Genomic DNA, 10,708 nt, shown 5'->3' on the forward strand with positions numbered 1-10,708 from the left:
GCTGTGTAATGAGTATTAAACTTTTAAGATTTAATTATAAGACTTAAATAATAATCAATCTCTATAGATTGTATAGACTATAGATACAAGTATCATCATGAACGCACGTGTGTACTATGTAAACTGTAGTTACGTACTTTAAAGCTTAAACCTCTCGAATGCCAATTAATTAATAAATCTGAAATTAATTATTATTGTTAATAGATATTATGTAATATATTGTCTATAGTTAAAAATATATTAATTCAGAACCAGGAAATCAATGCTGTTGGGCCAAAAGATTTTTTTCAACAATTTAATAAGATATTTACAGAAAAGAGGAAAATAATTTCGAAGTTATAAAATAACTTTTTTTTTTATTCGATCGTTCGTTTGTAATTTTACTCATCCATATTTTTTTTTATTTAATGATAAATTACATGAAATATGTTTTGTGTAAATTCTTGATTGCTGGTCTCTGCACCTGTATGTTTTTCATTTCCATTGATTTTATAATTGCAGGTAGGTAATTAAATTTAAAAATGTATTATATTATACGAATCACGAATGTATCATAATGTAAATGCATTTTTCATAAACTATTTAGCCATTAGTTTTCACAGACGCCTTAACTAATATAAAAATGATACAAAATATTAATATCTTAAAAACAATGTATAAATAGAAGTTTAAAAAAAAAACGCCTTATCGGTATTATATTTCGCTTAATTGCATCGCTCAATCCTTGCGCCATTTTAAATAGGTACTTTACGGTCCAAAATGCAACTCCAAAATAGTCTTGAAATCCTAACAGGCTGTGTTTGTCTGCTTATCGAGGTTATCTAATCAATATTTTGTGAGGATAACCTGATATCCAAACTATTCTCTTTTTGTGTTTCTTCCGAATTTTCTACTCCACTTCTGACCGTCGACTCTTTTACTCTCCGTTCCTTTAGATGTTCGTTGTACATCCAACTATTAAAATTAAATAAAAACGAAAATCGATGAATGATGTATATTACAACGAATTTATAATTTATCATATTATGCTTAATAATAATATAATCTAATTAATTTACTATGTACTTACAGGAATATAATAGCTGCTGGAGCCGTTAACAAGCCACCGAGTAAAAAAAACGCTCCAGGAAACGTCTTCAATGTGTGCTTGTACACATAACTGTACATCGGTCCATAAATCAACGGTACCAAAGCTTCACAAACGCCAAATATTGAATTCACCTTGCCTGAAATATTATCAGCACGATTAACACGATAATTTAGGATTTAAAACTGCCCATACCTAATTCATCTGATGGCACGAGCTTGGAAATAATTGATCTCATAGCAATAAATGATGTACCATTTATGATTTCCACAAGTGGTGCTGCAGACATACAATAATATTATAGTGTTGTATGTCACCACATTTGGTATATATTTTACAATGTTTTATCGATTTACACCAATAATTTAATTACAAACAAAATACCCGTGTACCTTGGTGACTCATAAATATTTAATTTTAACATAAATAAATGAAAAAACCTATTAAATATTACATATTATTAGATAACAGAGAATTTTATAAATTAAAAGAACTCCTTAGTCTTGTATATTATGTATAATAAATATTCTATAATTTCACGGAAAAAAATTAAAAATAAACACATTCATTTAAAATATATTCGAATACAAATTATTATAATATAACTCACCTAAGTAAAATATGAAAGCGGTAGGGGCAAACGCATAAACAAATCCTGCTAATATTTTGCTCATACACGACATTACTCCAATTAAGGCATCGTCGATTCCCAACTTATGACTGAACACACCAACTGAAAACATCGTACCTAAATGATAAAAATAAAAACATAGTTAAAATTATACAATTATTACCACAGAACCAATCGGTTAGTTAATTATAACTAACCTACAGTAAAAATATTCATAAAGTACGTATCGATTTATTTTGACTATTGGTATTCAAATACTTTTTAATCTATTAAATAGGTACTAGAAGAATCTAGAAGTATTTCACTGTATTTGAATTCTAAATACATTTTAATCTTATACCTACTAGTGCATCTGTGAAGAGAGAATATTTAGGTGTTGAAAGTTCAGATTTAATTTTTTTTATAAGACATCCAATATTATAAGATTATATTAGTTTTGAGCAAACCACATTTTTAAAATACAACCAACATTTATATGATTTCATGCATACAAAGTTATTTAAATAATTTCTCTTAAATAATAAAACTTTCATTAATAAAATGTGTTGACGTTGATAACTATTTAAAAATGTCGACTACCTACTATTTTGTAAACAACTGCAATTAAGTTGATAAAATCCTAATACAAAACTTATTTATATTTAGAATTAGATAGTAGAAGTATAAAAAAAGTCTGTATCTGTAACCGTGTCGTACCTAACTATTAACATAATATTACTATAGAAGTTGATAAAAATAAATAGTACCTATTTAAAATACTTTTTTAAAAGTTTTGAGTACCTGCCTGATACTTTAATACATTTCACAAATAGTATTTTTTATAACAGTTCAAACCTATAAGATTGGTAACCATAGCGTATGTGGAAAACAAACTGAAATCAATTTCGTTCCAATTGAATTTTAATCGTGTAAACATGTACATCATTGACATTTCCCCTAGAAATCAAAAATTGCATTAAATCCAGCTAAATACTGTTTACAATCACAATACCGCACACTTGTATGCAGTTTGATTATGAAGTAAAAAAATATTTGTTCTATATTTATTATTAATAAGTAATGGTCTTATAATAATTAGTAATTCCTACAATGATAATTATGTGAAATTTCGTATTAGTTTATACGAAAAATAAAGTTAGTAAGACAAATTCTTAAAACACACCAACACAAAAACACATAACTCACATGAGACCTTTATAATAAATCAGTTGTATAGGTACATATTAGAGGTTATGATAAATAATTGGGTCGGAACCTAAGGGGTAGATTTTACAGGCATACATATCGAAGTGTAATGATAGTGTTTTTCCAACAATTATCTTCATTTAGGTATAACATGCATACAACTATTTAACGCAGGTAAGTTGAAAAAAATCTCAAAGAATAGTATAATGACTATCATTTATTTTATTTTATTTGCAGTTTACACGCCCAACGGAAGTTACAAAGAGGCTACTAAGAGGTTACTTAAGTTCTTGAATAAATTCAACTGTAAAAACATAATGTACATATTTTCAAAAGATGGGAATCAGGGACTGTATGTCTGAGCATGCGATGGAGGGGGTGGTTATGGCCATACTAGATAGTGCGACTGGGGATAATGAAAAGGAGATAGTTGGGGATAGTCTACGATGGAACTCTAAAAGAGATTCTTTCGAGAAGATCTGGAGCATCCAAAGACGCAATAAAAGGAAATTAATGAACCATTAATCAGCTTCGACGTGTCGCAAGGATTTCATTGATAGGAGAGTAGTCGTGAAACTATATAATATAATGAATTAATGAATATTATAGTTTATTTTTGTATTAGTATATGAATATAGTGGGTATTATAAAACGTCGATGTATTCTAATTTCTAACAAATATATATAAATTATTTATTATTCGTTGAATTTTAATCAAAATAAATTATGCGAAATTTGATAATATTTAAACATAGTTTACAAAAGAAATGATAATATTAAATATATTCATATTTGAATTTACGAACCATATAAAGGACCCATGACGACAATGACGACAACTAACAAAGAAATGATTCTAAACCTTCTGTTGTGCTGTCCTTCCTTAAACGTCACTCCAATGGCTTCCTTGATGTTACTCAGGCTAAAAAAATCCTCGATCAAATAAAAACAAGACGTGGACTTTGGTGGTTCTTTGCTTTCTAAACATGTTTCTGGTTTTGGTTCTTTGATAAATATCCAGCCGTAAGAAATAGTAAATGCGTACATCACTATGGCTATGGTGTACACGCCATAAAATCCGAGTCCTCGGAACAATACACCCGACAAAGCGGTTCCGATGGGAACGGCTACTGAGTAAAAAACGTTGGCTATTCCAATTCTCAGTGTACGGTATTTTACCTGAAAAGTCAATGAAAATTGAAAACATATAGTTGGGGAAAATCTCTGAACTCAGCAAATCAAAAACGTATTTATTTCGATTTTGAACATAGGACGTTTATTATTTGTTTCACGCTTAAGATTTAATGTTTGACAAAATATGTTGAGACTTTTATCCAAAATTTAATTTGTTTTTCGCTCAACTCGGAATGAAAATATTTACCGATTCCCAGATATTATACAACTGCGCAGTAAAATTATTTTTAAAAAAAAATACCTACACCGAATTATCCGATACAATTATTAAGTTGACTATATAGTTAAATTAGGTATAGGTTTATATAATAATATTTACGCATCCAATTGACTAGTCGTGATGTCCACCATTTGTTTTATGAACTTACCGAAGATACGTCGCCTATATAGCTGAATATGGCCATGACCATTGTCATCCACCCGCCGGTCATGGCTGGAGGAAGGCACTCCACCAATCCGACCACTTCCACGGGCAGCTCGTAAAAATAATAAGTACAGACAAGTAGCCCCACGCTGGTGAGTAGCTCACCCACGATGGGTACCAACATGCACGGCTTGCGCTTGTGGTTCCGGTCGCTCCACGACCCGATGAATATTATCAACACCATCGGTATGCTGCTCTGCACGATCGTCTTCCATATGATCATGTCGGTCACCAGCTCCTGGACCATGACCTCCTCCTTGGCGTAGTCGTCCGAGTTCCGGTTGTCCAGCGCCGAACAAGTGCTGTTGGGCAACTTCAGGTTCACCCGGCACGCCTTCTGCAGGTTCAGGTTCTGCGTGCACAGCCCCGTCAGAACGCTGGTCATGATATAACACCCGAACATGGGCTCGATTGTGCAGTGGGAGAAGATGAACTTGAACTTCGACACGATGCTCATGGTTTGCCATGCCTCGGGAGTCTCGTCCGGCGGCGCCGCGGGTGACGATTGCGGCTCGCACTTTGTCTCGCCTGCTGCGGTCTCTTCGTGCGTGGTGGTCTTCGAGTGGTCTTCGTCGATCATGTTGCTGTTGTTATTATTATATTATTATGGCCGTTGACTAGTCAGGCACTACAACAGCAACCAGTTGAAAGCAACAACTTCAACTCGGCAACGTCCGATACTTTCTAAAACCATCATACAATTTTAAACCGTACATAATAAACGATCATATATTATAATCAAATGAAATAAAAATTTAAAAATATTTGTTTTTTATTTGGATCGCATTAATATTTAACGTATAAATAACAACGATAATGCAACACATTGTGCAGGAATGCACGACATTTATATTCTTAACAGGGCATTTAACCGTTCATTCTATCCATCGTATAAGCACATTGTAAATGTAAAGTTCATGCAACCAAAACTCTAGACGTTGAATAACATTATAGATGTTAAACTCTATGATTATAACATTATAGATGGTACAATTTTGTTTTTAATGGTATTTTTGATACTGGGACCTCAAAATAAAATTTGATTGAATTATTTATTTAAAATATTTGTATACTGATATCTCGGCTCACAATGTTAGTAAAAATAAATGGCTAGAAACCACATATAATGTGCACATCTTTAAATTTTATATGAGGTCAATCAACTTTAATAGCCTACAGAGGCCACAGTTTTGGTTCTATACTTCTACGGATATTAAATTTGTTGTGCTGCTACACTACATATAAAGGGGACATCCTTTCAATAATTATTATATCAAGCCAATTTTGAAATTTGAATACTCAAAACTTATTTGCATATATTTCTGTAGGGTTTTATATTTGTCAAGATAATAAACTTATTACTTACATTATAAGTTAGGAGTTTCTTCAAAACTGTTTGTAAATTTAGTTTAAATTCGTTTGTCTAGTTTTGATTTTCGAAAAAACATAAACAATAATTTAAACTCAAAAGTAGGTATTTCAAATTTGATCAGTGTAATTATGAAAGTTGTTATGTTTAAATACTAAAAAATTTAATTTGAAATAATTATACTAATGAAATAGTAATGGTGTAACCGAGTATTATTTGATATTATTGAAACCACCTACATATTGAAAATAATAAATGCATATTTTTTTTCATTGTACAATTCAAAACCAGCTCAGGTTTTAGCTAATATTTCTATCTGTCTCTCTCACTTACTCCTTCTCTTCATATAATTCTTATATAAATACCTACTGTAAAACCTAACATGACCTACGGTATAAGAGTATCGTTTAACCGGTTTAAAGACCGTTACAGAAATTGGGTGTGCCACTAGGCGCTTAGTGTTTTAAATTTGAAGGCAATAATAAATCATTACATTTAAAAAACATTTAAATACTAAATGTTCCATTGTTATATTTACCTTTTGCATTTATTGTTATGTTAAAAGGTAACTAACTATAATCGCAAGCTATTTACAATTCACTTTTTTTTCTTCGTTTTTTTCTTTAAACGGGTATAGTAAAAATTTTAAATTTTAAAAGTTTTTAAATTAACAATTACATTTCATTATTATATATAAAGATATTTATTCTTAAACATGTGTTTTCTGAAACATAATATTTCATTATTATCTAGTGCGCAATATCTCAGACTACAATAATTATGTGACTAGCATAGTAACATCTTACATAGGCATTTTATATTTATACTACCTATTTAACATTAAAATGAAGTGATTTTGCACAAAGTTTTTATCATTCTAACCTAAACCAATCCTAGTAGTCATATTAATATGTTCTACAAAATGTAAAACGCCAATACAAAGCATCAAACATTCGAAAAATCCCAGTCTTACAATCCATTACTCTTCGAATGACAACTGTGTTCCTTCAAAATACTTTTTTAATACGATTTTACGAACTGACACTGTAGATACCTTAAAATTAATCCTCATTGTGTGCATAACCCTATTATAACTTTAATTGCATATAAGACTTACAAGTATTCGCAATTATATTATTTGTTGTAAAACTAGATATTTTAACAATACGTTTGACTAAAAACTCAGTAATAAAAGTGTTATTTTTTTTTTTAATTTATTGTGTCCTAGTATTTTTAATTCAAACAAACCAAAATTAAACCATTTTTGTTTGATTTCAAATCAATAGTAGTAATGCAGTGTAGTATGGAACTTCCAGAATACCTTTAATACCCAAAAACGTGTTTTCCGATGAAAAAATAAGTATGGCTAAAAAACCAACAAATTACATTTTTATGAATAATTGTAAAACTAAAATCTTCCTCTCTGAGTTTAAAATATAAATTAATTAATACACTCACACCATAATTTATTTATAGAAACTATAAAGTATAGTTAGAACATTTTTAATAAAAAAACAAGTCGGTACTTAAAATAAACAATTGTATCATTGCTTTATCTTGATTAAATGTGATAAAATTATAATATTATATTATAACGCATTTTTAATCTATTAATGGCTTAAATAAAATAATGGTTATATACCTTATATATACGTCAAAGAGAACATTTAAATTTGAATAAATATATTATATATATTATACACTTCTTAATAATGTATAAAAGGCCCTCTCGTTGGTCCTTCTGTACTTAAACGAGCTCTAAATTGATTGAGGTCTTTATAATAAAAATAAGTTTAGTTCCAATGTTTAAATCATATACTAAAAATGTACAAGGTTAAAATAATTTATTATTCATACAACAATTATAATTTAAGCTTATAGGTAACAAACATGTTAATACTTTTGAATTAACTTTATACCTTTGAATAATTAGTAAAATTTCTAAACTCAATTGGAGCAAGGGCATATAGTATAAATAAGCTTTACACCTAAGATAGATGTGTCTAACATTAACCTAATCACGGACTAAATTATAAAATTCCAAAATATATTTCAATAAAAAAATATTTTATTGTTCATATTATGTTATATATTCCTTATAACCAAGAATATGAATCAAGATTTCTTAACTTTACCTACCAATTACCATAAATAAAATATACATAGGGAACTTTACTCCTGTATTTTTCTTTACTGTACAAAATAATGTTAATATTTTTTTTAGCATTTATAATATTCTACAAAAAAAAAATACAAACAAATCCGGCTATTACAGGGATAACAATTCAAATTAAGACGCATTTACAAAAAATAATGATGTATACGACCGAGATTTTAAGAGAACTCGAAAAAACTAAGTAAAAACTTTCAATTATTTTTAAAATAGCGACAGTACAAAAAAGAAACCGATTTAAAGGCCAAGGTAGTTTTGTATGACGTATAGACTAAAATGTGAAAAACATATTCTCTTTATATTCTCGTCTAAAAAATAGTGGTAGTGGGCTTTACTCGCGTTGCAAGAATCACTCCGACAAAAAATCTGTGCGGTGTAATGTGCCTTAACAGTGACTTTTGTGGGTCACTTCACATCATTGTAGGACATCGTCGGTGGGATTATCTCTTGCAAAACTATTTTTGCATGCATTTCGACAAAAAAAAAGTATAGTACAATAATACAATAACATTAAAAATATATAAATATATATGCGGTCGAACATCGGCGCCGCATTATTGCAGTAACGTATTCAATAGATGTTTATAAAAAAAGGAAAAAGTGCATTTCGCGCCCGTTTACCGGCTGTATATGGCGTTAAAAAAAAATTCAAATAATAAATGAACATACGGAGTTACGTATACGTGCAGTGCTTACCTCTTGTCCATTTAGACGGGTGCAAGTGCATATAATATAATAACAATATATTACATCCCTCAGCGACTGGCTGGATGTCGTGAATACTCGCGAAACAACAACAATATAATATTATTATATATAACTTAAGCGACGATCGCGGTTTACTTTGATAATATTATTGAAACGTTAAACTATAAAAAATGATTTTATTATTTTACAAAACGACGTATAAGAGTTTATCATCACGACCATCGTTATAATATTTCATACGTCTTACAACAGAAATAATTGTAGTGCTGTAATAAAGGTGCATACAATAAATATACCTAATAATAGTAATATATATATACATATATATATATATAATATATTACATTTTAAGAACTATCAAAATATACAGCATTCGTACATCGTAGTTATATTACTATTCACTGTATATTATAATATTATTGTACAAGCACGACGATGGTCGTTCGATAACACCAAACCGTACAGTGATAGTAACGATGATGATGATGATGATGATGATGATGATGATGACGGAATGTCTTAAAGCGAGTCTCGTACGAGCTTTATTATTATTATTATTATTATTTTATACCCGTGTGCGGCTGCGGTGAATTCGAGTGGACTTGGCGCGTCCGTGAAAAAAAATTTAAAACCTCGTAAATGTGGGTACACCCAACACCATACCTACCTCGTGAACGCGTATATACAATATATATGTTATAATGCGATATACATCGCGAATACTTGATAGCGATATAATATGATAATATAATAATATATGACGGTCGTCAGAGTCGTCTAACGTCCCGTTTAGAGCGCGTGCGTATTCCACCGGCGATTCCGCAATGATAAATGTTAATATCGTTTTATTTTTCGCCGCATGTACCTACCTAATATAATAACAATATAAGTGTGCGTGTAAAAAAGTACCTCGACCGAACCATCCGCCCGGGGTGGGGGGGGGGGGGACTCGGTGGCTGCTGCGAAACGGTTCTCCACGTCCTATACGCATATACCAGCACAGATGATGAGCTGCTGCGTTTGACTCTCTTATTCTTATATCAACAGATTATTACGTTATTACAACACAATACGCCACTATCTGTCACTCGCTCTGTGTATGTGTCAATCTCTCTCTCTCTCTCTCTCTGCGTTTCTCTCTGTCTCTATCGGTGTCTCTCTCTCTTTCTCTCTCCCTCTCTCACTCCCGCCACCTTAATCGTGCTTTTGTCGGTATTTTAGAACGTGCGCGTGTTAGTACCTGCGTGTTTCGGAGCTTGAGCGATAAACCTGTGCCGAGGCTATTCCGAAATCTCGCAAACGTCATAGTCGACCGGTCGAATCGGTGGTATATACCTACGATAATGTATTACCAATACTGGATTAGGCAGAGGTGTGTATAGTATATACACTATATCACTGTTTATATTTTTAAAACCAGCCAACAAACTCGAGTCGAAGTCTCTTTTGTTTTTGTAAGACTCGAATTTACGTTGTTATAACTAATGACTATTAATTTTTATATTATAGATAGAATAATAATCATGGATCACTACGATTTCGACTGTTAAATTAGCGTTTATTGATTGCGATTATATTTTTTTCTCTTTCATCACTGGGCGAGGAAATAACCATGTAATGTATAGAAGCTATAGGTACTGAGAAAAGGATATGTATAATGTTCACGTGAATTCACGCTATAGATAATGTCCAATTAAAATTAATTTGATATATTGTTACATAATAATATCATGCCAGAAAATATTAAATTTTGAGTTCAAAGTACAAGAAAAAATTCAAAAGATAACTTCAAGTTATCTCTAAGAGTTTAGACTATTCATTCACAAAAAAATAGCGTAGAACAATCTAGTAATCTATATACCTATTGTAACAACAATAGCTGATAGGTACAATTGTATCAAACTTTATCTTAACACAACGTTATGCACGTATAAAAA

The 10,708-nt window shown here is 30.7% G+C and overlaps 1 protein-coding gene across 1 annotated transcript; it reads right to left on the bottom strand.

The window, feature by feature from the left end:
* Positions 1-328: 328 nt before the first annotated feature.
* Positions 329-5,101, bottom strand: LOC111035886. The gene is made up of 7 exons (XM_022317703.1): positions 4,466-5,101; positions 3,710-4,082; positions 2,553-2,654; positions 1,698-1,835; positions 1,283-1,366; positions 1,070-1,226; positions 329-954 (listed from the first exon to the last, which is right to left on the bottom strand). The coding sequence occupies exons 1-7, from the start codon at positions 5,099-5,101 to the stop codon at positions 822-824; spliced, it is 1,623 nt and encodes a 540-aa protein (XP_022173395.1). The 3' UTR covers positions 329-821.
* Positions 5,102-10,708: the final 5,607 nt, after the last annotated feature.

This window comes from Myzus persicae, unplaced genomic scaffold (genome assembly GCF_001856785.1).
Source record: "Myzus persicae strain clone G006 unplaced genomic scaffold, MPER_G0061.0, whole genome shotgun sequence".
NCBI classification, from domain to species: domain Eukaryota; kingdom Metazoa; phylum Arthropoda; class Insecta; order Hemiptera; family Aphididae; genus Myzus; species Myzus persicae.

What these genes read in the sequence shown, in the direction of transcription:
- LOC111035886 (XM_022317703.1), bottom strand. Translation starts at nt 5,101, where the DNA reads ATGATCGACGAAGACCACTCGAAGACCACCACGCACGAAGAGACCGCA. An exon ending in ATATAGGCGACGTATCTTCG is followed by an intron (nt 4,083 to 4,465) that starts GTAAGTTCATAA and finishes TTGACTTTTCAG; the next exon opens with GTAAAATACCGTACACTGAG. An exon ending in CGTCATGGGTCCTTTATATG is followed by an intron (nt 2,655 to 3,709) that starts GTTCGTAAATTC and finishes TTTGATTTCTAG; the next exon opens with GGGAAATGTCAATGATGTAC.